This window comes from Echinococcus granulosus (genome assembly GCF_000524195.1).
Source record: "Echinococcus granulosus chromosome Unknown EG_S00065, whole genome shotgun sequence".
Lineage (NCBI taxonomy): Eukaryota > Metazoa > Platyhelminthes > Cestoda > Cyclophyllidea > Taeniidae > Echinococcus > Echinococcus granulosus.
In genome coordinates, this window is record NW_020170445.1 from 19,009 (window position 1) to 44,783 (window position 25,775).

The following is a 25,775-nucleotide window of genomic DNA, read 5'->3' on the forward strand; positions in this document are numbered from 1 at the left end:
TTTTGAGATGCGTGTATCCATGTCATTCAGGGTTTGAAACGCTTACCTTACATGAAAAGTGGATTTTCCGAAGACTTCTTTTTATCTACACAGAGGAGCATTTAAATTGGAATGTTAAATTGGCTTTAATATTGGCTTTGAAAACCTGTTTAAGTTTTTCGTTCTCGTAGTTACGCAATGGCGGTTTTTTGAGTTCGATATACATGTTCCATAACGAGTCCGAAGCTTTGGGTTATATTGCATGGTGGGGTTTAAGTCCCGCTATAAATTTACTGAATAATGACTTTTGTAAAGACAGCACAAGTATTTTTCCCCATCCTTTTTGATGATTAGTTAACATTTATTGCTTTGGTATGGGCGATACACGGCACATTATAAAAACCATTTCTCAATCCATGGATTGTAAGCAAAGATACAAAGTAAGATAATGCATCCCTTTATAATGACAGTTTAACGTGTTTGAAAGGAGTATTGAGTTAGTTGCACGACATATTTTGCAATTGTATATTGTTGGTATTCCAAATGAGAAAATGGGGCTTCAAGGTAAAAGGGCATCCTTTATCCTGGCATATTTTTAAAAGAAAAGACTGAGCGATTTCTTGAATTATACGGGAACACCCTTATCCGCGAAACCACCGAAACTTGGTTGAATGACATTGCAACTTATCTTATTAAGTAAAACTAATGCTGCCATTTTGAATTGTTTCACTTAGTATAGTCACTGATACTGGCATCTTTGATCAATTTCTTCCTTACATATCAGTAAATAAGTTGAAATCAAAGGATCGTGATCATTTGGAGTGCGTACTTAAGTCATGGCGCCGAAAAAATCTCCCAAAATTCGATATTTCCACGTATTGGTAAGTTCACATATATCAGGTATTATTATCCGATGAACTGTTTGCTGTAGGAATTCAAGAGTTCGACAACATCTTGGTGTACGCTATGATGCCATTCCGAACGTCTTTGATTGGGATTGTTCCATTGTTCTCCGTGATCGAGGTGTACGTCTGATCTTTGGTTATTCATTTGTTTCTACTTGCTTCCGTCTAAGTAAAATATTTATTCACTGAGCCTATTAGACAAAAACCACTTGTACATTGTTATCGCCTCCTCACTTAAACAGATAAAGAGAGGGCGGTCTATCTTTAGTCTGGCAGACTTTCTGTGCGGTCCTCGTTCATAATCTGTATGTGGGAAGATGTTGCCCTTCTGAGAATCATTTATCTGGTACTGTCCTTTGTTATCTTCCTCTGCGATTAATCATGCTGAGTCTTCTGCCTTTACTATTTCTGGTAAAATGCTCTCCACTTTTCAAGGCATTTTCATGGTTGAGTCTAACCAAAATTTTCAGATTAAAACAATCGACAGTCGTGAATACAGCCGATGGCGCAGCACGGGTGTTGCCTTTACCCCACGCCAAGCTAGTTACCTTTCTCCGAATCGGAGCTTGGCCTCACCTCGCTACTTCTCGCACAGTCAATGTACTGGTGATCTGGGTGGATCGACGCTGATTGGCTACTGGGGTGATATTGTCTGTTCGCCATTTCTGGCCTTTGGTACTTTCACAGATCGCAGACCGGAGTTAGCAAGAACCCTCCCAGGTGGAAGAATAATCTATGGGGCCTCGGTGCTATCTGAACTGAATTTAAGGTGTTTTCTGTGGGAGATAGCACATGGTCGAAAAGCTCCACCTACTATTGCTTCGACAGAATTTGGATTGGAAGAGAAAGGTAGGTTCCGAACACGTTTTTCCATCTCCTACTTTGAGTAAAGTCAGTGACAAATTCTTGTCTTATCTTTAAAGTTTATTGGTTGAATTATAGGGAAGGATTAGTGGCTGCTTGGTTGTAACCTCCTCTAATTAACACGTATATGTGACGCTCTCTTACAAACCAATAATATTTCACAAACAGGGTCTTTACTGTTAAGAAATCCGAGTCGACGAGGAGTTCAGAGAGTGTGTGTGCTCCTGCTGGTCATGGTGATAGGGTCCTGGAGTATAGATGGCCACCATACCCATCCAACTCATATCTCTTTGACTACTCCCACAATTAAGCAATCGGGAGAGATTAAGTGACATCAAGAATCTTGGGACTTTCTAGATCTGTGGGAATTAGATCCGAAAGGGTAGACAACACACTCCTACTTGCTTATCTGAGTTCGGCACTAAAGACCTGTAAAATGATAATTGGTCACGCTAATTTGTGTCCCAAACAATAGTAGAAATTGGTGTATCATGCTGTCCTTGACTTTGGTAGAAGAATTATATTCCGTCTTATTCTTTTGAGTAGTATAAGATGAAGTCAAAGAATTAAATATCTGAGCTGTGGTGATGGATTGTCCTTTAGGGCAGACTGTCATTAACACCCAACTTCTTGATGAGCACCAATTCTGTTGAGAGAATAACCAGGACACAAAGATTTCAGGGCCAAATGGCTTTAGCGCCATCAGCCTATGAACAACCAGAACATGTTGTCTGTGTACCTGTCCTTTCAGTGACGCGTTTAGACAGCATTTTGATTGATCCTGACCCCTTTTTGGACATTGGCGGAAATCAGCGAGGCACCTAACTGTGGAATATTTCTAAAACACTCAAATGAAAGGAAGTTTGCAGTAATTTTTGACGGTTTTAGAACGAAAAGGCTACTTCTGGGTTAGTAGGTATCTCCATCATAGACATTTTTTAAAGATGGCTAGAATTTTTTTAGACTTTATCCATAAGTAAATTTTGCGAAAAAAATTTACTAATAGGTTTATATAGATATTATCCGTTTCTGGCACTTTCCGTTTCCTTCTTTTTTCCACTATTTCCTTTTACTGATTAATTCCTGTTTTTGCTGACACGAAGATGTTTAAGGTGGCGCCAATGCTTTTTTAAACAATTATTCACCTTATCCAAGAAACTAACCAAAAAAATCAACTACTTCACCTCAATAGATGAGAAAATGGATGGGAGCAATGAAGGTGGCTCTAGCAGTGGGAAAGTGGCAGGTAGGATTGCACATCCAATGGTCTTAATTTACCCCAGATAAGGAGGTAGGCGAGGAGTCGGAACCCAAAAAGAACAATGAAAATCCCTCGGGTAAGCAAGCTGCTTCTCCTTGAAGCATAAAAGAAATAGTTCTTTGTACGAGGCAAAATTAATCGTAAGTTGTAGAGAAGGCGGGATATTTGAAAATGAGTGACGAAAACATAAAAATATTTATTAGAGCTAAGTAAATTAATTTTTCAAAGAGGCTTTTTAAAAACAGACCTTGTTGTTTGGTAGCTGAGCGACCCGAGGGAAAAATGGAAAATGTACCGGGGAGCGGAGACATATCGGGTAGGCACTTGTCAACTTTCACTTATCGAATTGTTCACAATGACAAAGTTGCAAATTCTTTTTTTCCCTTTTTACAGACGAAAAATCATATAAGACTGTTGATAGTAAACGGGAGTGCACGCCAGGTGGGTGCTTGTCAATGACACTTCCGATTTCTTTGCTATTTTGTGCATCATGTATGGCAAAGGGTAGCAAGTTTCGTACCTCTTTTTGCTTTCAAAATTTGCGTATTAGGTTGGGTTTTTAAACACCTTTTGTCTTTAAGATATTTCAGGTGAGGCTCTTGATTCAAAGGAGAAGAATAAAGACGCATTGGGTAGGCACCTACTTATTATATATTTGACATCTTTTTCATCGGTAAACCTTTGAATTTGTAATTCTTTTTCATGGGATTACTGTTAATGCTATGTCTATCATTATCATTTTCTGGAAAAGTATATTCAAAACCAGGCTCAAAAATGCAAAACGCATTGAATGCTCGTTTTATTTTGCGACAAACCTGGCAACCGATAAGTTTTAAGATTTCTTGCCTGTGATTGCAGCACCTACATCTTTTTCTTCCTCTTTCTACAACTTTTCTTTGGCAGAAGAACAAGGCGGGAGTACCGCAACCGGACCTAAAAGCCAAAGCTCTTTGCGTAGGTGTTAAATAGTTGTATGCAAATTTCCCACCTATGTTAATTTGACTCAGTTATTAAAGAAGTTGTTAAAACAAATTGCTTTTTACAGAAGATCATCCAAACAAAATGTGTAAGCAAGTGGTTTATTAGGTAAGTAAAATGATAGGCCGCAAGGCAAATAATCGTTAGGTTGTTTTTGGGCAAAATAGACAAGTCAAAAGTGGTCTTTATGCACGATTATGTGGTCCTACTGTCTAGTCCAAGAAACATTTCTGCTTGTTTAACTAAATCTTAGACGTTTGGTGAGCTGCCAAGCGCGGCAATTGAGTATTGGTGTTGAAAAGCATCTCAATTGCTTTATACAATTATTTTTCAGGAATTAAGTCGGATAGCCTCTTAAATCCTTTATTTGGGTCCTTTAATTTTTATGCTTGAAAAGTCATTGCAATTTCGTTGGCTCATCATAATGACGTACAGTTCTGATGCATCCCTTGCTGGTATCTTTTTTTCTGAAAAAATGGGGTGGAATATCGTGATAGCAGTCAGATTTGTCTGAGACTGTCAAGCCACCCGCCTGTAGTGTTTTCCTCTGTAAGATTTTTTTAATATCCGCACTTAAATGTGATTGCAGAACTCGTGCCTCGAAGGTACAAATTAAAGTCAGGGCTGCTTCGCTCCCTCGGCGCTGCAGCCGAGGTGTGTGTGCTTGGATCAGTAAGCCAGAGCCGTCTCAGCCGATGTCGGAGATGAAGTCTCCTTTTTCTTAAATTACCTAACTGGTTTGACGATCGCTGAGTCATTTAAAAGTGTACAACCACAAAGAGTTATGATAGGACCAGGAGCATTTGCAGATAGTGGATGTCGAGGTTACTGAATGGTTCTATGAGATAGCTTGTGGGAGGTTTCTAGGGCTTGTCACGATGACGCTCAGACGGTTTCAGCTCGTATTTACGCCATCATGACCACTGTTTTCTGTCCTGTTTTTAAAAACTGATGATAAAAATAAAAAGCAAGTGATCTAAGTTCGAAGAGTGCCTAAATCTCAAAAATTTATTTTTGAGATATTTTTTCTCGAGTATTATTGCTGCCGCAACGTTTTATATTGCTAATAAGTCGTTCTGTGGGGAATCTGCATATCCAGCGCTGTTAACCACGACGTGGTACTAGAATTCCGCTGTTCATTCACGTGAGGTCTCTAAAAGTGCTGGAGATAAAATCTTTAACTACCAAGAGGGGAGGGGTGACACAGAGCCTGCTTCATTTCAATTGTAACCTTCCTCTACGCTTTAGCCAAAACAGACGTCAATTTATGTGAACGATTTGAAGTTGACTTCTACCCTCCGGGAACCACCTTTGTGGATCTAAGCACACGTCTTCGTTCCCGATTTGTGGAGGAGCAGGATAAGGCCTCCATCGTTTACGTCGGCTGCTCATCACTTAGTCTGCTCAACAAGGCCTCCAAGGATCTGCTAGATGTTTGTACCGACGATTGCCGACTTATCATTGAGTCTATCCTGTAGGTGAGCCTGCATTTGTTCTTTTCGTGCGCGCAACTGCCTTTTATGCTGAAATGAGGCTAATCGCTTCACAGCTACATCATCGGAATGAAGGAGGGCGACATACGGGGCTACGTGAAAAGGGCTGAGGAGACCGCCAACTCGTTAGGATTTAAGGTAAGTTTTGACATTTTTGTTGAAACCATTTCAGTAGATATGCTATTGACAGTGAAAATTCCTTCATTTAGTTGGAAACACCCGTCGATCCGATGCGAGACCATCACTTGTACTTTGTTCGAGGCAGTGGGAAGATATGTGAATAGAAGGGCAAAGTTTTAACAAACCATGTTTAAAAGTTTTTAGACTGAAAACAAAATGCATCCCCCACCGAGATTTTGCCTTTAAATAACATTCTGTTCTGGGAAATTTTTTGTTTTACCTAAAGCTATTTTAAGACACTTCATTTGCACATCTGTATTTTCTTTGGAGCTGCCGAGAGTGGGATCAGTAGGCGCAGATTGTTGTGTCTGAGTGTGCTACGGATGTACTTCTGTCTGGAAAGTCAGCTATTCTTACTGCAATTTAACGCACAACTCGTTTGTGTGGTGTGAAGCAGACTGTAGAACTTTCGCACAACTTGTGGTGAGGAGGATCTCTGTTTCTCTATTGTGGGAAAAGTACCGAAGTAGCACCAATTCATAGCCCCCTTTAGGTGAGACCACTATAAAGGCAAATTTCTCCTCTGCCAAGCAGAATTGGGGAGCGCTAGACATCTGGCTGGATGCTGCTGCAATTACGAGGAATGACGGCTGAATTTTGGAGTCGGAAAGATGAGTCGCATCTACGCTCTAATTTGCAACAGGCAATGCTTCTCAAAAGGTGGTGCAATCCTGAGAATAAACCAGACCAAGTACTTCTACGCAAAATTTTGTCGCAATATAATCCAAAAGGTGTTGTGTTTTCACATAGAAACAGCTGGAAGTTTTTGCAAGAACGCAATACTCACATTAATACGCCCATTTATAGCGGTGCTGATTCGATGTGCTTGTAAATATAGATAATTTATTCCCTAAAATTGCTAGGATTTGCGTCGATTACACTCATTGTTTCCTCAAATTCTGCTCAATGCATGCATCCAAGAAGCCTTCCAGCTAGCTCTTCAAAATGTATTGCTTTTGCGAATTTTAAAAACGCTAGATCATATAAACAAATAACACAGATTAATTATGGACTGCAAGTATATTAACTACAAATTGCAGCCAAATTTTACAACGAATTTCCAATATAATTTGAGATTTAGATTTGATTTTAATCAACTTGAGCAAGGAAAATAGGGATTAAGGTGTATTACTTTTAAATTGTTTGCAAGACCAAAAAGATGTACCGTAAATTTGTTTGTTTTCCATTAAATGCCCTAAAACCAATTTACCAGCCTCGAAAAGAATATTTTGTTAGCAACGAGTGTTTACAATAGATAATCCCAAAATCAGAATTATCTGCGATATTTTTTGTTTACATTGTCTAAAAGCAAGCAAAGACAAAGTAGCATGATCTGAAGAAGGCAATTATAATCATGAGGTTGTTAGTGCAAAATGAGACCGAACTGGAAGTTCAGACACAACTAAATAGGCTAGGGAAATTTAATCAGATTTTTATAAGGCGAAGGAAGATTTACGCCATCTAGGTAAACACTTTTTTCCCAAAGGGCCTTCACTTTCTCTCTAGTACTGCGCACTAGAGCCTCCTCTTGAACCACAAATCGTTTCTGATGTCCTTCGGCCTTGCATGTCAAATTTGGTTTCTAAATTACGATGCGCAGTTGTAAAATGCATTACTCGATGCTGATACAGCACAGAGGTTGACGAAACGACTCCAAAGTGGACTTTAATGTTGACATCGCAATGAAATATGTGTGACACCTGCATACCATGCAACATTAGATGGAGATTAGCTTCAAGGTCTGTCGTCTGTTTTCAATTATTCACTGACTGACTGATTGTGCGCAGGAGTGGTTGACACTGTCATGCAAAAGGAGATGGCTTCTCTACTGCATTATCCGTCCCACCTTTCTAAAGCAATACTTCCCCAGAGCCTAGTTTACTGCAGGTAAAATCTCTTAAAATAGCATTATTAACTCGCCGAAGGTCAAGCACCCACCAGGCTTGGAGTCTCTTTCACAAACCTGGATAAAGAATGCTATCCTTTTAAGAAGGTGCAAGATCTCATGACGCTACAAAGCCTACTTGAGGAGACAGGGGATAAGGAGGTATTGCCTTACCCTAATCATCTGTATTGTTTCAAGTAACTATGTGAAAAAAGCATAACACAACGGATTTTTGCTTTTATCATGAATCAATGCAAGGATAGGTCTTCCACGCGAGCCGAGCTTTCCCCACACTCGCCCGTTTGCTATTCTTTGGAGTGTATTTGCATCTGGAACAGCTTCCTAGCTAATTATTTGTAATGTGCTTTTGAAACCTTTAATCAAAGCAGAGTTGGTCCCACGCACCTCAAATGCCGACAGTGATGAATCTGCACTGCTGGCACCCGCACACTGCAGCCCTCCACACCCGGACTGCGATCAAGTGCTGTTACTCAGCCCCTACTTTGCATCAAATTGGTGCTCTTTTAAAGCAAACACTTGAGAGCAGCCAGATTACTAGCCAAAAGTAATTATATGGCAAGATTAAATGCTAAATATTTCTACAAGCCGTGTCAGAGGAGTAATGCGGAAATATCTGCCGTAAATATAAGATAGTAACTTTTACTATGAGCTTCATTCGGCAATTTAATTCAAGAATTTCTGTGATTCTTCTACCAAAAGAGTATAAGAGTATTAACTGACAGCCCAGGATTTAATTATCCACCACTTTTTTGACATTTTCCACATCGTTTGCAATTATTACTAACTAGCATTCAAAAGCATGATGGCTGGAAAAAAAGGCTGCTTTATTGCTGGCTTCGTACTGTGAATGTAGTAACTTATTCACATTTTTTCACGAATTCTAACTCAAATGCACCAAGGCATACCATAGGAAGGCGATTCAACACAAAATATCCACATAAGCAACGATGCCTCATGAGTAGGCGTCAATTGATTAAATTACCTTAATGCATTAAGCCGTATTTAAGACGATTTATATAATTTCCTTAACGATTTTATCAGGATACCATTTCAAACTCTTGTCCGTTTATATCATCAAAGGTGTGATCATCATTGATTCACCTAAACAATAACAAAATTATTACTAGACTTAAAATGACAAATCCTAGCTGTTTCTATAGGGCATTATTAATTTTACTGCTTATATGTAGTCGGGTAGTTAGGTTGCATATTTTCATATAAGTTAAAAGTTGGAATTCATTGACAAGACAAAATCGTGAAACTTGAAATGGTCCATTGAGAGATGATAAAACAGAGACTTTGAGACGAACTGACAAAGTCGAAATGTGTTTTAACGACCTTAGTAATGCTGTACCCAGTCGCGGCGCCTCGATTGTTTTCTGTGGTCCTCCAAAGACTCATTCTTATGCCCGTGCTTCACCTTGCGAGTGCCTCGTACATAATCCATATCTCCATACCACTGTTGCTTCCTCAGGCTTCTGCTAAACTCCTTTATACCCTTAAAAACATTCTTCCGCAGTTCTTCCAGCTCTGGAGGTGGTGGTTTCTGTTGTGCCTGCTGTTGTTGCTGTTGCTGTTCGGGTGGCGGTTGACCTTGACCCTGTCCTTGTTGTGGTGGTGGCAGTGGCTGGTATTTTTGCTGCACCCGTGATGGATGTTGATATGGTCCAGCGTCATAAGCGTCACCCCATGCTTGTTGACAGTCTTGACACCCTGGATGGCCATAATTCATGGGAGTAAAAAGTGATTTGCTACGTTTTGATCCCCTACTACTTCGCCTTGAACTCCTTCCATTTCGTTGAGCTCTCGGACCTCCAGGCCAAACGTAGTCATAGCAGCTGTCATCACTGTCACTGTCGCTGCTGTCGCTAACCCGTCGTCCGCAACGATGTCGACACTCTTGATATCGATGGCATTGCGGTCTATGTTGATGCATTTGTCGACATTCTCGACTTCCACTATGTCGCATGGAAGTTCGCCGACACATATCACAATGGTCATAGCCGTGATTATGACACTGATTATGACCGTATCTTCGGTTCATGCCATCGTGGTGTCCGTGTTGGTGCTGCGAATGGCCGTGCTGGCACCCTGATTGGCTACGAGGGTCGTCGCAATGTATTTTTTGGATGCGTTGGCCTCGATGTCGACTGCAGATGTGCTGTGCCATCCTAAGACTCCCAGAAGCAGTGAAGTCGAGCTTATATTGTGTGCTACTTATTGCCAATATCAATTAGTGTGGATGAACCTATCATACCTCCTTCTAATTCACTTACCTCCTCTTCGCTCGCTCACTCACTCACTCGCTCGCTCCCTTTATGTGTGTGCAGACGCAATTGCGGAGTATTAAAGCAAATTCTGACAAATCAACTTCTTCTCCGAGATTGCTGAATTTTCCTTCTTCTTCTTTTTTGAGTAAAGAAAAGTATTGGGTTAGTTAAATAGGCCAGATTGGTGATGAGAAAAATTGTGGTGGCATTTTTTCTGGAGAGATGGTGATGCAGAGCAAACTGTGGGAAAATATTCCGGAATGAGGAGCATCTTTAAAGCCATCTTTTTATCTGTAAAAATTACTGTGTGTTGGAAAAATAGCCCGCAGCAATTGATTTAATTTGGCATCGTAAAATTTGGGAGCGTTGAGTCCTTCCTCCCTTGTAAAGTGCCCCCATTAACGGTGGAGAAATGCTGGTTCCATACCCTCTGCCTCCCGATTGGTTTGTTACTCTAGGGCTTCCTTGAATTCATCTTGACAGTTGTTTATTGTTGATATTAAACCGGATATGTTTATAAGTTTAAAAGCATACTGTCAGGCTACTTTGGATTGTAGAAAAAGGGACCCTTTAGATTTCACTTGTTCGGAAACACAAGTTGTTGACATGAGGAGCCCAATAACAACTAGTGGCATAGTGACTTATAAAATGAGCGTTGAGTTCGGGGCGAATGGAAAGTCAAAGGCCATCCATGGCACTTCGCTAAAGTCTCAGTAAGGCAGATCGCAGCTATTCACCGTAGTTAGCCGCAATGCTCCGGAATGTCTCATGAATAGGCAGCAGATATCATGGAAAAGAATGGTTCATATTTTGTTACACCTCTGACAACTGAAACGGTTCATTCTAGGTACTTTGGCATCAGTCAAAGAAATTCGTTCACCCACCTACCACCCTCAAACCGATGGGTAAGCGAAGGAACTTTTTGACACATTCAAGCGGGCGCTACTGCACAACTACAGGGTCGGGACAACTGCCAACATCCTAAAGAGCTACTTACTGAGTTGCAAGACGGTTTCATAAAAAAACCGTAAATGGACTGCGAGTTGTGTTAGGTGGACAAGGCAAATGATTTAGGGCCAGAAAATGACTCTGAAGATCATTTACCAACATTGTAGTCAATGCCAATCTTTGGCGTCTACGCTGGCAACTGTTTCCTGGGTCACGGTAGCCGAAGTGCTACTCAGACTCGGACTCCTAGAGGAGGTTCTGAAAGCCACTTGCATCTGGGGCAAGCTAAAGAAGCAGCGTCAGTGTAACCTGTAGCCCTACCTGTCAACACACCACCAGAGACTTTCCTAATACCACCTCTGTCCCATTCCCGCCAGGGAGAATACTCAAGGTGGTAAGGATTTCAAAGATTATGGCTGCTGAGCGAGAGTCTGATTACACCAAGAGTCCGGTGTGCCAGTACTTGACTACTGGAGATGAAGAGCGGTCCTATTCTTCTTTTATTGGAGGTTAGTTCCGACCTTATCAGCGTTCACTAACTCATTTAAAGTCCACCTGTCCGCGACACTGACCAGTCGGCGAACCGAAATGAGGGCGTGCAATTTTAGAACTTGACACCTGAATCTTGACTGCACCGTGATCCATCCAATTTTGACAGTTTTACAGTCTCTCAGGTCGTAAGCATTGCGCATTCTTCCCTTCAAACGTTCGTAGCGATACAAAGTGGTTCAAGTTAATCGGGAGAAAATCCGTCATTAAAAGCGCGACATTGTCAGAGCTAAATGGCAAAAGGAGTCGCATTAACAACTCCACACCTACACACTACCAAGTGTATGGGAGCCTCTCAAAAGCCTTCCACGTGGTGCTCATTAATTAGAATGAGTGATGAAGACCCACTTGACAGGTGGTGATCGTCAAGTCGTCATTCTGCGCCAAATTAAATGCTTTGGTGGTTTAAGCCTAGGAAGAAGGAAAAGGAAAAAGATAAAACCCTGAAACCAACAGCATAAAGACGTTGGAAATACCTCCAGAGGATTATGAGTTCAAGCTAACACCCATGTGTTTTGCCTTAAAGATAATAAATTAATCTACTCATTTTTAAGCAAATTTGCCCCCTTCCTCTGTGATTTTATTTCATCCAACGTGACCGTAAACTGAGTGCTGGAAGGGATGTTTCAGTGCTTAAGGAAAAGGGCGAAAGAGGGGAAATTACCACCTCAGCCACACTTGACCTATTGATTAGACTCTGATTCCAACTATGTAGTGCCGCTACCGGTCAAATGGGTCATTGCTCATGGCGTCTGGATGGTGGCGATGACCAGTTGTGTTGGCACTTCCTCTTCCATACAATATTCGCAACCACTTTCATTTTCATGTGACAGGTTTAGGCGCTCCTGTCTTGTCTAGCGTCTTAAACTTGTGTCAACTTCACCACCGACCACCAATTCTACATATCGTTGAATTAAAGAAGCTCTAACTATATGTGCGCTTAATGACCTTATCCCTCTAGTGACCTGGCAATGGCCAAATGACTGCGACAACATGGCTACTTATTGTAGGCATGAGAGAAGCTCCCTAACCAATCGCACTCTCGTCTCTGCAACAGTCGATCATGGAAATTAAATTTAGAGGCGTTTAAATAAAAAAAACAATCATCTTAGATTGGCCGTCTTTTAAGGGCCCCAAAAGTTGTGTTATTTTCGATTACGGGCTAAAATCTTGCTTGAAGAGTGGAAATGAGCGGGTAGAACCGGCTCGTGCACGTTGATTTTACACCTTACCCAAAAAAAATGTACATTTCTAAAATAAAGTTAAGTTTTCTCGTTGTGAGGCGCCTTATGATCTTATATCGAGGAGTCAGATTAAATTTCTTGATAAAACTTCGTCTAATGTGCACATAAGATCCAGCATCATCTTTGGCGTTTGTAGTTCCTATCGATGACAGGAGTTCATCCTTTAAGACCACGACAACCGTACTAACTACGCCAACCACACCAGACTTTAATAACACCACAACAAACCAAACACTAAACCAGCACTCGATCCATGTCCTAAAGAGTAAAAAAAACCTAAAAACGAGACAACAATATGTGATAAACTTAAAATGCCAACCAACGCTTGCCATCTAATTCTCTGCACGCAGTAATCGCACAACAAATAAATAACCAACAAAAGTTAAATCAAGCACAAAAAACGTACTACGATATGCCATGCACCTAATTTACTTCTTGTTTAAAAACGCCGCCTCCTAAGGGTAAACTAAACCCAATTTAAAAATACATCAACCAACTATTTCTTTTCTTTCCGTTTTTTTTTGGCCTCTACTCTTACTGTGCACAAATCTACGTTGAGGCTGAGGACTGGCTGCATTGAGTCCATTTGCTGGGTCGTTTGGGGAGGCATAATCGCCACATAATCTCGTATCTATCCGCTAGGAGTTGTCTTAAAGACTTCGACTTCTAGAAGCTCTTCTTGTGGTCTATTTAAATTATATTGCTATTAGAAAATAACCGCGGTATACTTCCCATGATGACTTTAAATTTGAGCAAGAATAAAACGCCTACTTAATTTTTGCAGTAGCCAGTCTTAGTTTTTCGCCATTTCTTGTTTCTTGAATTGGCAAATGTATGATGAGGGCGTCAAAATCAGGCAATCTGCTTCAATAATCGAGCCATTTCGCATCCACTTCACACAAATCGTAGCATGCGAGTAGACATGTCAAAACAAGCATAATTCAGCAATATTGTACAATAGTGATATAAAAAATATCAAAGAAGCTAAGCTTACACAGAATTGGAACAATCTTATGACTCCTAGTTATTTACTTTGGAAGTCTACAACAGCGTTTTTATTATCGTCCAGAGCTAAAGCATACCCTCATAAGCCCTGTTTAGTCCTCGTTTTAATCCGTTCTGCCAGGAGGGGCGCTACTTTGCGCCAGTCATCAAAACATGAGTGAAGGGAGATTAGCAGGGAGGTGGAAGGGGAGATTAAACGGCAATTACTGAGTGCACTAGTTGCCAGTGTTGTAATTTGCAAAGCGCACTACAAAATATTCATTTGAGCTAAAGGCTGTACCCTAAGGAGCATATGCCAACCCTCCAAACGGTTATATGAGGTGATCTGTGTAAACTAGTGACCTTACTTCATTAGTGACAGCTAAAAATGGCTCGAGATTGGTGATTTTGCGGATTTTACCCATTCTTACCGGGTGCGTCACTACTTCGGTACTTTGGAGGTGTATGTCAGATGTCAGCCCTCCATGATCTCATGCAGAGGTGTAAGGGGGAGGTTTATTTGTTGGCTTACTTAGCAAATCTCCAAAGCGGAGATGTGGGACTTGAATCCCATAAGCTCATTCCGTGTTTTGTTTATCTTAGTCTCTACATTTTAAAGCTTATTACCTCCAATTAGATGCTCCATACTTATTACCTTTTCTGTGGAATCTACTGCCCAAGCTGATAATTTTAAAAAGGAAGCACAAAAAAAAACGATTTATTTAGGTGCTGGAGTTGAGGTGTCTTCTTCATGATTAAGTGGACCTGTGCCTCCATTTCACTGCTTTAGTCGCTCAAATGTCTCAGCTAGGTACTTCGAGTGCCATGTCATACACCAATCAGCGTCACGCATCTGCACACACGAACATTGATGGTCAACATGGTGAGAGTCTGCTCTGATTGGTCAAGACGCAGAGACCTCCTGGGCCTTCATTTAATCCAGGTGCCTAGGCTTACTGCGAGGGTTTTTTAGTGATTAATATACGTCGAATAGTTGACTAATAATGATGTGATACAGAGGAGAATTGCAGAGCTTTGTTGAAAAAAAAAAAACACTGAATGGGAGCTCAAAAACTAGCTAGCCAATGAGAATGGAGTCAGTCGAAACCGAGAGGTTACTTTCAATTTATGGAGAAAAATGGCGTTTACGTGCCTAGGCTTTGGTAAAAAGCATCAGCAATAGCTTGAGTTAGTCTTTAGATAGAAATAATATAGCTGATTGAGCACATGCTACTTTTATTCTATAAGCCGCATCTCCAAAGCCACATTTTCGCCTGAGAATTTTTATTTAATTCCTTTTTTCTTGCTTTTTTTATTAAGATTTTACCATCCTTTTAAAAGCGCATACCTTACTGAATAGCTGCATGTTCGGGACTTTAAAGTGGCTAGGACTGCGAATGGCATATGCTTCTTAGCTCCAAACTCACTAGATTGTGTCCTTTTACGCTCACCTTCCCATCGTCTGCAAGACTAACTTTCCTGGTGGGGTCTCTTGATGGAGGAAAGAAACCTTTAACTTAAAAATCCACGTCGACGTAGTAAATTTGGCATTTACGTCCCTTCACAAAATGAAAACAAATTTGTTTGGTGCATCATTACTTTAATCAGGCTCACCTGCCAGTGAATGAGTCTCTACCACGAGGTGAAAAGACGCAAAATAAATGGCAGCAAATGGCGGCTCTAGAGTAGCAGAATTTAAGGCTAGAAGAAAAGTGCCAAACAAATGGTCCATTATCAACAGTCTACCAGGGGCTGACTGGGCAAACTACATCAGATCAGCCAGTTCTTGCAGACCTTCACGGTAGCGTGGATCATTTGCGCGCTGCTTGTTGTGTAGTGGAATGGTAATTTGTGAACGTGGATTTTTTTCCGGTTTGCTCGCGTACATCTTGTGCATCTTGGAGGGCCCCTTAGTATGCTTGCGGCTTCGGCTATCTCTGTAGCCTGGATAGCTGGCTGCACCTGACCATATCACTGATCTCCTGGATGCGCTTTTCACCTCGATTGGAGATTTGGCGTGTTTTCTAACCCTTACATCATAATGATGGGATTTTGTATAGATACCAGCCCCATCTTTGGAGTGTTGACGATCTGTACCTAAAGGGAATCATTAAAACTTGAGCAGAACGGCCTCAATGGTAAAGTTGGGGGAGGCGAAGCTTTAGAAGCAATCCGCGACATTGTTTTTCTCAAATCAGGGAAATAATAACCAGGTTATTTGCATTCCTGGCTTAAAATATTATAAAGAATACTTTTACTTTTTAATAAATGAGTACATAAAACCAAAGTCTATTGAATTTGGGGCAAATTTCGTCACCTTTTCACTGTACTAATAAATTTTTTTATACGCTAGGTGGTTTTAGTGATCAGGCGCTTGCTAAACCGGGAGCCTCAATCGCCACAATCTGTACTTCTGTCTTGGCGGCACCGCCCAAAGGAGAGGATTGTAACCGTCCAGGCCTTCAACATCCCAGCGCTAGGCCGCCTTCTACGGTGAATATACCTGCTTCCACGAGTCGCCTAAAAGACCCAACGTTACCTTCCACATTCTTGCCCGACATCCGTCAGTTCAGCGAAAGTCACCATCAATTCTCAAAATTATCCAGTAATGTGTTCAAAAAAAATGGACAGGAAAGTCAAAAATTATAAAAACTTGAATTAAACAAACAAATTACAATTTGGCGCATTTTTAACCCCTTTTTTTTAGTAAGGAAAGTTCTAAATCCTATCAGAAATCTGGTCGAGCCTTGGCACCGCGGCCAAGAAATACTTAATTAAAGTCAGCTTTTCTGCAATTGAAATGTAAAGTTTTCCTGGTTTAAAACAAATTTTTAAGAGTTTTTTTCTCTTTTCACAATTGAATGAGTCTAAAATTGGCGATTAATTCCTCGTCGAGCACTATTCCAAGCCTTTTGGTGAGCTAAAGTACCTACTTGGATGCTCGAGTTCGCTTAAAGTGCTATCAAATAAAAAATTAATTTTCCTTAAAAAATAGTAATTTTTCCCTTCGGCAACGGTAAAGATGTAAGTTAAGCAACAGGAGGCACGCTGGACATTAAAGTTCCACTCTGGCATAGATTCAGCAAGTAGGCGAACATCAACGCCGACAAAACGGACAAGAGGTACGCCGGAGTGGAACAAAGGTGAAATTTTTTGAAGGGATTAGTCAGTCATCCAGGATTTTATGAAAAAATAGGCAGGAAGGTTAAACCGAGTAACAACCTTAGGGATTAAAAATGCGGTGGAGATGGCGGAGTGTAAAAGGTGAAATTAAATGCAAATTTCAAGGTTTTTTTTAAGGAAAAAATATTTTTTACATAGATAATACTTACGTGCTTGAATGGTCAAGACGAAACAAATGAGAGCAAACAGAAGAAGGAGGTTGTGGATCTGCTAGGAGGAAAAAGGGGGGAAGAATTGACCGTTACTCCGCATAACTTTCTTGCAGAGGTGACAGTGTCAACACTGGTGAACTTACCGACATCTCAAAAGGTAAGACGGAGGGCTGCTTAAGTCCTGCGTTCTTTTATGCTCTACACCGAATTTTAATTTGATCAGAAAACGTGGCACCTCATTGGTAGCGAGAAGCAAACACCTGAGAGCTCGCGACGTCGCTAGTATTCGCGCGCCTCGTTGCAATGAGTGTGATGGAGTGAAAAGCTAGTTGCAACGACTGCTTAACAGAGAGGCCTCTTCTCCCTCCACCAATATCGTGTGAATACGTCTTCCATTAAAACCACGTCCACTCTTGAAAGATCCTCCGAATCAGGTGGACCGAGAGCAAGAATAAGGTGATCGAAGGAGAGCTAATCGTGTTATCGCGTGAGTCCAGAACGATTTAGAAGATGCGTTTGCCGTGAAACATGGTTTGCCTCTTCGATTCCTCTCGCAAATAATTTTTTCCCCAGTGGAACCTTTTAGCCTCCCATGACACCTGCAGTCTGTATTTTTGCCAATATGTAGTCTGCGAATTCATCTAAGCTTCTCCGATTCTCTTTATCTAACCACCTCAAATCACTAGTAGCCTTTCTAGGTCAGTGGAAGGGGACCGCAGCTAACGCCCCCGCATGTAGTGACTAAGAGCTTATCTGTGTGCCCTCCTATGTCGCCAACAGCTTGACCTTCAAGCTATCCTGTAAGTTTGGAAAAGAATGAGTTAAGGGTTTAGAACTTATCTACTTTGAAATCTTCTCAGTGCTGAAAACGCAGTATTAAGTCCCCTATGTCGTAATAATACTGAGAATTAAATCAGCAACCCACTACTCACGAGAAAAAGCAGTAATTTTTTTAAAGGCAGTTGTTAATTGTAGTGATGACTAGATTCAAACGTGAGAACAACATAAAAGTAGTCAAGCACGATACACCAAGTCATTACATGAGATCGCGCAATTCTTGGAGGCCCTCGCGGTAGCGTGGATCGCTAGCCCGTTGTTTGTTGTGCAGTGCCACAGGTCTAACCCGAGGCGAGGGCGTTATGACACCCCTTCTAGACAAGTAGGTTCGAGGAGGAACGGCTGGTCTACGTGCTGACTCTCTTTGGGGATGTCTGTAGCCAGGATAGCTAGATCTACCACTCCACATCACCTTCCTGCTGCGATTTTCACCAGCAGCTCCAATCAGTACTGTTCTACTTTTGTCTCTGTCATCCTTGTCATCATGATCGTCGTCAAAGTCGTCGTAGTCATCGTCGTCATGATCGTCATGATCGTGGTGGTGATCCCTATCATCATCGTCATCGTCGTCATGACGCCAGCGATATCCTAAATGGATTCATTAGAACAAAAGCGGGTCGATTTTTGCAGTAGCTAGAATAAAACAAACCCATTTGATTAAAGAAATAAGATATAATCTGGAAATTAGTTTTTAGGTACTTTAATTGACAGCCTCAATTTACTAACCAAATTTTTGTTGGTATTCCGCAAACAATAAAATTTAAAAGTGAACGGAAATAAAAGAGAACCCATTGGTAGGTTTTTCCGCCAAGAATGATCACTCTCCCTTGAAAGCTCTAAAAAATCTTATAATTTCCTCCTTAATTGTCAACAGTGACCTCAAGATCGTAGACAAGCGATATTGGCAGCCTTTTTGAGCACCTTTACCGATGTTTAAAAGAATTTGTGATAGTGGTGCATAAATGACGGAATTCTTTAAATAGGCCGGTCAAAACCGCCTATCCTTTCTGGATTCTCGTCCCCAAGACGCATTCACGGCTACCCCAACTAGTTCTTGCGTAACTCAGCCTGGGTTTTGGTCCTCAATTGAGGGCCCACCGAGTCAAACATTGCGAGACACTATTCAGTGATGCCTCAAGATCAAATGACCTTAAAATTTAGAAGGAAGACTGCACAAATCTTAGAGAAAAAGTGAAAGATATTTTAGCCAATTTCACTTACCGCTGTGGTGAGCGAAGGCCGTGGACACCAAGACGACCAGGAGGAGGAGTTTGCAGATCTAACAAGGAAATGCCAGTACACCTTTATTATCCCACATATTTCGAAGGGAGACCCTTCTCAAACCCAGCAGTGTCAACCCTACGTGACTTACCGACATCGCTACTAGGTGATATGCTGGACGATCGAATCGCGCGGTCTTTTATACACGACGCCGAGGCTCTGATATCTCATTGGTTGTAATACCTAAACAACCGAGCACCCACACTATCACCGGATCTCACGCGCGTGCGCGCCTTTGTAGATCACCGAGCCCGACATACCTAGTCAGATGAGCTTCCACTTTTTTCTAGGAAAAAGATTTGGACTTTTGGTCCACTACCACCATGAGGACTTTGCTTTCCGTTTCACCTCACAAACATTTAGCTCCCGTAACATTACTTTATAGCGAGATAAACATGGGGTAATTTCGCGAAAGATTTAACTTACCCGCATGGTGAACCTGAAATTGTCGATTAGCCGAATCGGTTGCGCCTTTTATACAGTCATATATACAGTTTAGATCTAACCTTATCATCAAAAGACTCGAGCGTTGGGATAATTACTTCCGATGGCGAATAGAGGAGTAATTGCTCCCTTGAAACGCGCCTAGACCGTGATTTCCTCCCCTCGCTTCACTCAAACGACAACAAAGTACAATTATTCCGACTGACAACAAACTAAATATTGCGTGAATAATCAGCTCGTAAAACATATCTAAGCCTTTAAATCCGATTTAGTGGAATATTGCAAGCAAAACTGGCTCGAATTTGGTTTGTTAAACAGGAAAAACAAGCGGTGTAAACATTTATCAGGTCTTATTTTACGCATTTGTTCCTCCACGAAGATGAAATAGTGTAGATAAACAACCGTGCAAATAAACAATCGTCATTCGTTCGTGATATGCCTGGCAATAGACACAAGGCACCTCTTAAGGTAGTATGAAGATTTCTATGATTAGATGAATGGAGCTTTTAAAAAATTGTTTAAATTCTGTCAATTGACCACTCCTGACACCCTCAAAGCAGAGCTTTAAGGAAATTCTAAAACTGTGTTTTGTCTCGTTGTATCGTTTATGTGAAATTTCAAGAACTAATCTAACCTTGCCCTGGCCTGGAAACTGCACCACGATGTATGGAAATAAGTTAACTAATTTGTGGAATTTTTTAGCACCAAAGGACTTTTTCGAGAGTCACCCGCATCTGGACAGAATGAGAGCGAAATGGAAGAAGTGATTGCGGAGCGGAATCGTGAGTTCTAGCCTTTATAACTCATGTAAACAACAATGTCTGAATTCTTAATTAGCATTTTATCAGTTGCATGGCCTTAGCGACTTGTTAATGCCTTTAAGCAAATAATCAGTTGACTAATTCCCTCATGATTGGGGTCACTAATCCGCCAAGGAGAATTAGTGGCTGGCCCTGCAGAAGAATAATCAGGGAAAACTGCATAATTCCCCTTTATTTGCTTCGTTTTTCTGTTTTTTTTTTAATGCTATCAAAACTCTTCTGTTTTAAACCACGTTTAAGGTCAGTTGAATTGACTGTTCGGCTTTCAACTGGGTGCTAGTTCCACGGCCAGTTAGTTAGTTCGCAGCTTTCAAGCAAAGATTTACTACTTCTTGACGTCCAAATGCTGTGATATTTTAAAATATGATTTCAATTGTATTAACACTTTACGTGACTTCATTAAAAATGTCTACTCTTTAAGCTGCTAAGAGGCATGCAGTTCTTGAACGCTCATCTCCGTTTCATTAGCCCGTCTTTACTAGATCACTGAAAAATTATAAAAATGCCTTTAGCTGTTTAGTTTTAAATGGTCATAATTATTAAAATGGGAAGGAAAGCGGACTATAAATTAACTGTGTCAACTTATTTTATCCTTCACCTTCCCCCTTTCTTTTCTTGTCTTAGTTATTCCCGATTAACTTGATGAGTTTAAGCCACCTTGCAGTCTGCTACGTGCTGATCAAATTTCCAAAGTACAGGGTGGGATTTGTTGTGTGGAGATAGGGTACAAAGTGTCAATTAGGTTTTATGCTGATGAGTGTGACACTTGCATCAGCAGTTGTTGGGCCGAGAATCACACGTCATGTGATGCGGTGACCGCGAATTTGCGTAAGCAGGCGACACGATGGCTAAATAAGCAGGAAAAACCTCTGTACATCTTAACTTTTTTTCTCCGCAAAATGGCTATTTAAGTATATTTGTCATACAGATAATTCTAAATTCCGCCCTCTCGAAGACTGAGCTTCTTTCGGTCTCCCATCTAGTACCACTTACATATGAATTCCAATGTTATTTGCTGAGTTTCCACTTCACGATCTTATGACGTAGGCTTAACATTGGTTTGGTGAAACCGACTGTATCAGAATAGGTCGCAAACACTTCGGTTGTCGTAAACAATAAAGTTGATGTGTTAGTTTGTAATATTGCCCATTTAAACACCTACCAGCTATTAACTGGTGGTGATGTTAGTAAGGTGATCCATTTTACAAACCATCCACTTCTTAGTAGTAAAGCTGCTCCCATGCTGTTTCCATGACTTGGGTACCACATGGGCGAAAAAGGTGACGAATCTGCCTCACCCTACACTAAATGAAGTCATTAGAGGGGGAAAAGGCTGTGTATAAGCGTCTGAAATTCCACCGACTCTTTCGCACCTGAGCACTACACGGCGGGAATAAGTGGAGCAAGAATAGATTTTAAATAGACCGGTTTCTTTAAGAACTTGGTGAAATACAGTGTACAGGTTTAATCATCAGCAAATGCGAGGGCTCTTCTCCATCTTTTATGGTCTTTGCATGTAAAAGAAAAGATAGCCTCTTTAACTACGAGAAGTTTTACAGACGGACGGACCTTAACGAAAGTGATGTGGAGCTCGCAGCAAAAATTACTCCCGAATGGGTCGGTCTCCCACATTTTGCAGAAACACTTGGCCTCCCAAAGTAACCTCAAATGGTCAGGAAATTAGAGCTTTGAAACCACTAAGCGCGAAGCCGCATGTGCTACAAAGGCAGAAAACGTCATCCATAGTGATAAACAAAGTTAGAAATACGCAGCCAAAGGATTTTGTGCAACCTTCGAGGTGGTCCACTGCGATGCCCTGTTACCATTTGTAGAAGCTGCAGAATGCATGACGATGTGCCGTGGCTGGTTGTAAGTCTGCCTGTCTGTGTGGACCAATTACAGTGAGATGTGGCCTGCTGCTGTAGATCCAACGGTCTGAAAGGGCCATATGTTCTAAATGAATACAATTTGGCCACTGGAAGTTAACTCGGGCTGCAAAGATCCGGTAAATATATGCCCCCTTGACGGGATACAGGACCACTTAGACTGAGGAATCGGCGATCTGAAAGCCTCCTTTTTACTCCCTCGTGGCAACGCAGTACATCATACCTCCTAGTGTCTTAAAGATTGTCCTGTGAGAAATCCTTCTAATGCACTTTTTGATGACAGAAACGATGTAGGGTACGTGACAAATTGCCACGTGATCGCGTGCGTGACAGAATCGGAAGTTGGTACCTTTTCGAGAAAGGAAGAGAAGTTTCTTTGCTCATATCTCTGGCGCTGGGGCAGAATTTATTGTCTGTTGACCAGGTAGACCTCCTAATTTAGGATGGTGGTTCTACCCACTCAAAAACTTTGGTGGAATGATTATGGCCGGTGCAAGGCCTTCTTCTTTCAATTGACAGGTAAATCAATCTGTTAGTGTGCAGGATTCAACCATCTTGTACTAATAAAGAGAGAGGTGCAAAATATTAACCTATTTTTTAAATAAATCATTTTCTTTCAATAGAAGCTATATTTAGTAAAGAATTCCAACTCAATATCAGCATTCATACGAAAGGCGTTGGGGCGATGCTAGGCATGACTGCCAAAATCGGCACTGAGCTTGGGTTTTAATGTATGCTTTGATGTATCGTTTCGGGTTAAAGGTTTCTCATGTAAAAAGGGAATTGTAGCCTCAGAGATGTGTCAAACGTATTTTGGAAAGGTCCATTTACATACTGCATTGATTACTTTAAGCTCATTTAATGAAATAAGGAGAATAACTGTAAAATACAGATTTTTTAAAGGACAGAATCTAATCAGCTGTGATCGATCCTATGTATGGTAATTATTTTGAGAGGAAAAAGCCTGACTTGAATGTTGTGCGCGCTAGGTGGCTGAGGTTAAAACAGTATCGAGGAAATTGCACCCACTAACAAAAAAGTTTATGTTTAGCTGAAGTCTTTTACAGTCAGTATACAAGGACAAACAGAGAACTATACATCCCTTTAAGAGTGGGTAAAAATGTAAAGATTTCATTAGGACTGCACCGTTTATGGGCTTTATAGTGTAGGGCCGGTAAAAGCAATAAAACTGGCTTAATAACAAATATTAACCATATTTTAAACTAACTTTGTCTTGTTTGTAGATGGCGGAGTAAGCTAGGACTAAAGTTAATTATGTTGACCTGGTTGTAGTGCAATTGAAATTTTGTTTTTCCACCATTTTTCTCCGCAACTTAGGCAACAGAATATTATTTTATAGAATATAACAAAAATTGGAAATATCGTGTAAATGCCCTATCTGAAGATTAATAAGCTGACAGGTGTAGTTTGTATTTGTTCGCAAAGGTGTCGGCCAACGCGGGTCGTACAAAGTCGCTCCTAAGATTACGAAATGCACTTAACAGGTTGGCCTCGTGGAACAGCCGAAAAATTTTTGCATCCCGCACCTGCTTCTAAGACAATAACTTTGTACGTTCCTTAACGATATGCTCCTGTTTGTGTACTGTTCTAGGACAAGTTGTATCTTGAGGGATCGCCGTGCATTTTGTCTCTACTCCGGAAACATATTGTACCAGTTAGAAAAATAGATTTCGTTTCAATCATTGGTTCACCAATGATTTATACTTGTCTTTAGTTCCCCGAATGTACACCTCTATCCCTTTATCTGCCCATGTTAGCCTTCCACTCGATAATCTACTCACCTGGCCTTGAACGTCTAGATATCCTCTGAAAAGCTACAGTTTTGGGACAAAAGAGCCCAATTATGAGCGTGATCGCAGCGTGCCGGCACGATTTCAACGCCTCCAAGAGGATTTTGAGAAGTATGGAATGAGGCATTCTGTAGAGGGTGTTCTTTTGGTCCATGAGCACAACCTTCCTCACGTACTTCTCCTCCAGCTTGGGACGTTTTTCAAGCTTCCTGGTGGTGAACTGCACCCTGGCGAGGAAGAAATGGAGGGTCTAAAGAGATTACTCTCGGATGTGAGTGAGGAGCTTTGTTAAGGTGATGTTTGTGTGTTGTAAACGCCTCTAGATGTGTCTCCTTCAATTGCAGATGTTGGGGAGGACAGATGGAGTGCCAGTGGAATGGACTCCAGAGGAGTGTATTGGTAATTGGTGGCGACCGAATTTTGAGCCTCCGCGCTATCCCTACATCCCTGCTCACGTGACGAAGCCCAAGGAGCACACGCGTCTCTACCTGATTCAGCTGCCCGAAAAGACACTCTTTGCAGTGCCATCGAACTACAAATTGGTGGCGGCACCGCTGTTTGAACTCTTCGATAACTCTCGCGCTTACGGACCCATTATCTCATCTCTTCCGCAAGTTCTTAGTCGGTAATTTGTCTTGACGCTTATTTAGTAACTTTGGGGATTAAGTGTCTGCTTTTTTCGCATGAAAGCTCTTCTGAATATTTGGATTGACCTGTTAACTATCGAGCTTATTCGCTTTCTTTGTTTAATGATGGAACTTACATGCTTCGCACATTTGACCCGATATTCTTACCTGAGACTGATGACACAAATGTGCGAGGTGTTGTTTTTCATTGTACAATTGATTGCACAAAATTATTCTTTAGGGTCTTTGGATTTAAAGCTGTGAAACATGTGTGCAGAATACTCCTGGTATGAATGTAATTGCCTTTTTATTTTTCCGGTTGTAGTGGTTGAGTTGATCGGCTTGGTAGTTTCAAGTTAGATTAATAAGACATCTCGAATTTTGTGTCCTACTGTTATCTAAATTCCCCACGGTGAACTCGGCGATGGTCGCTCTGCCATTTTCTGCCTTATCTTCAATTTGGGATTAATAAGTACCATCATTTGGAAGAGACGGCTTCGTTTCTCCGATGTCTTTTTGGAGTTGGGTGGGTTGCTAAATTCCCTCACAATAGAAAGCTCTGCCACAATTGACTAATTTCATGAATGAGCGGGTTTCAGTTATCTAAATTTTCACCTCTTTGTTAGTTTAGTCTTTCACTTCCTAATGTCAGACTTGATTGGCCTTTCGTCTAATGAACGTTTTTTTCCCAGCCTTCCCGAAAATTTTGCTGTTATTGTTAGAGGAATGCAATACATGATATTTAGTGTTTGAGGCATCGAAACTTCGTTGTATCTATTTGAGTCGCGTCCCCTCATCAATGAGGTTCCGCTGGCGCTCTCTCCAATTCTTTACAATCCGTTTTTGTTTCAACTTTTAGATTCAACTTTGTTTACAACGATTAAGAACGCCCTCAATTCCGACTGAGCGTATTTGGGGTTCCACTTTTTTGTCTATGGTCTTTTGGAATTTAGGACCACTTTGATGCAGGGCAAACCGTTATAAAGTGTGTATTCGTTCCACTGACTTTGTTTTTCCACCTTAGCAGCCTTGAAGGGTAAAGTTATTCAAAAAAGATAAAGGGCTTTAGCACCTGACGGGGCCATCAATAGGTAGGAGGATTAGTACATGTTGTTATGGTGATGGATAGGCGGAAAGTCTGGTCTAGTCAAATCTCCCCTCTGCACAGGTGTG

General features: G+C 41.1%; 5 protein-coding genes across 5 annotated transcripts; 3 read left to right on the plus strand and 2 right to left on the minus strand. All coding sequences in view use genetic code 11, as the record gives it.

Annotated features, from left to right (window-relative positions):
- Positions 1–203: 203 nt before the first annotated feature.
- On the plus strand, positions 204–5,764 carry EGR_06863 (hypothetical protein; the record flags this gene model as incomplete). Its single annotated transcript, XM_024496112.1, has 15 exons — positions 204–303; positions 334–419; positions 450–543; positions 582–675; positions 714–860; positions 911–1,004; positions 1,355–1,733; positions 2,941–2,994; positions 3,032–3,085; positions 3,272–3,325; positions 3,403–3,450; positions 3,591–3,641; positions 5,236–5,461; positions 5,537–5,618; positions 5,690–5,764. The coding sequence occupies 15 exons, from the start codon at positions 204–206 to the stop codon at positions 5,762–5,764; spliced, it is 1,638 nt and encodes a 545-aa protein (XP_024349424.1).
- Positions 5,765–8,905: 3,141 nt separating this feature from the next.
- Positions 8,906–9,736, minus strand: EGR_06864 (hypothetical protein; the record flags this gene model as incomplete). Its single annotated transcript, XM_024496113.1, has 1 exon — positions 8,906–9,736. One exon carries the CDS (start codon positions 9,734–9,736, stop codon positions 8,906–8,908), a length of 831 nt encoding a protein of 276 aa, XP_024349425.1.
- A 1,183-nt stretch (positions 9,737–10,919) lies between these two features.
- Positions 10,920–17,179, plus strand: EGR_06865 (hypothetical protein; the record flags this gene model as incomplete). Its single annotated transcript, XM_024496114.1, has 5 exons — positions 10,920–11,082; positions 11,162–11,293; positions 15,915–16,054; positions 16,883–17,053; positions 17,120–17,179. 5 exons carry the CDS (start codon positions 10,920–10,922, stop codon positions 17,177–17,179), a joined length of 666 nt encoding a protein of 221 aa, XP_024349426.1.
- A 753-nt stretch (positions 17,180–17,932) lies between these two features.
- On the minus strand, positions 17,933–19,528 carry EGR_06866 (hypothetical protein; the record flags this gene model as incomplete). Its single annotated transcript, XM_024496115.1, has 3 exons — positions 17,933–18,321; positions 18,955–19,012; positions 19,454–19,528. 3 exons carry the CDS (start codon positions 19,526–19,528, stop codon positions 17,933–17,935), a joined length of 522 nt encoding a protein of 173 aa, XP_024349427.1.
- Positions 19,529–23,657: 4,129 nt separating this feature from the next.
- On the plus strand, positions 23,658–25,486 carry EGR_06867 (Cleavage and polyadenylation specificity factor subunit; the record flags this gene model as incomplete). The annotated part of the gene is made up of 4 exons (XM_024496116.1): positions 23,658–23,734; positions 23,986–24,247; positions 24,321–24,601; positions 25,462–25,486. 4 exons carry the CDS (start codon positions 23,658–23,660, stop codon positions 25,484–25,486), a joined length of 645 nt encoding a protein of 214 aa, XP_024349428.1.
- Between the last annotated feature and the right edge of the window lie 289 nt (positions 25,487–25,775).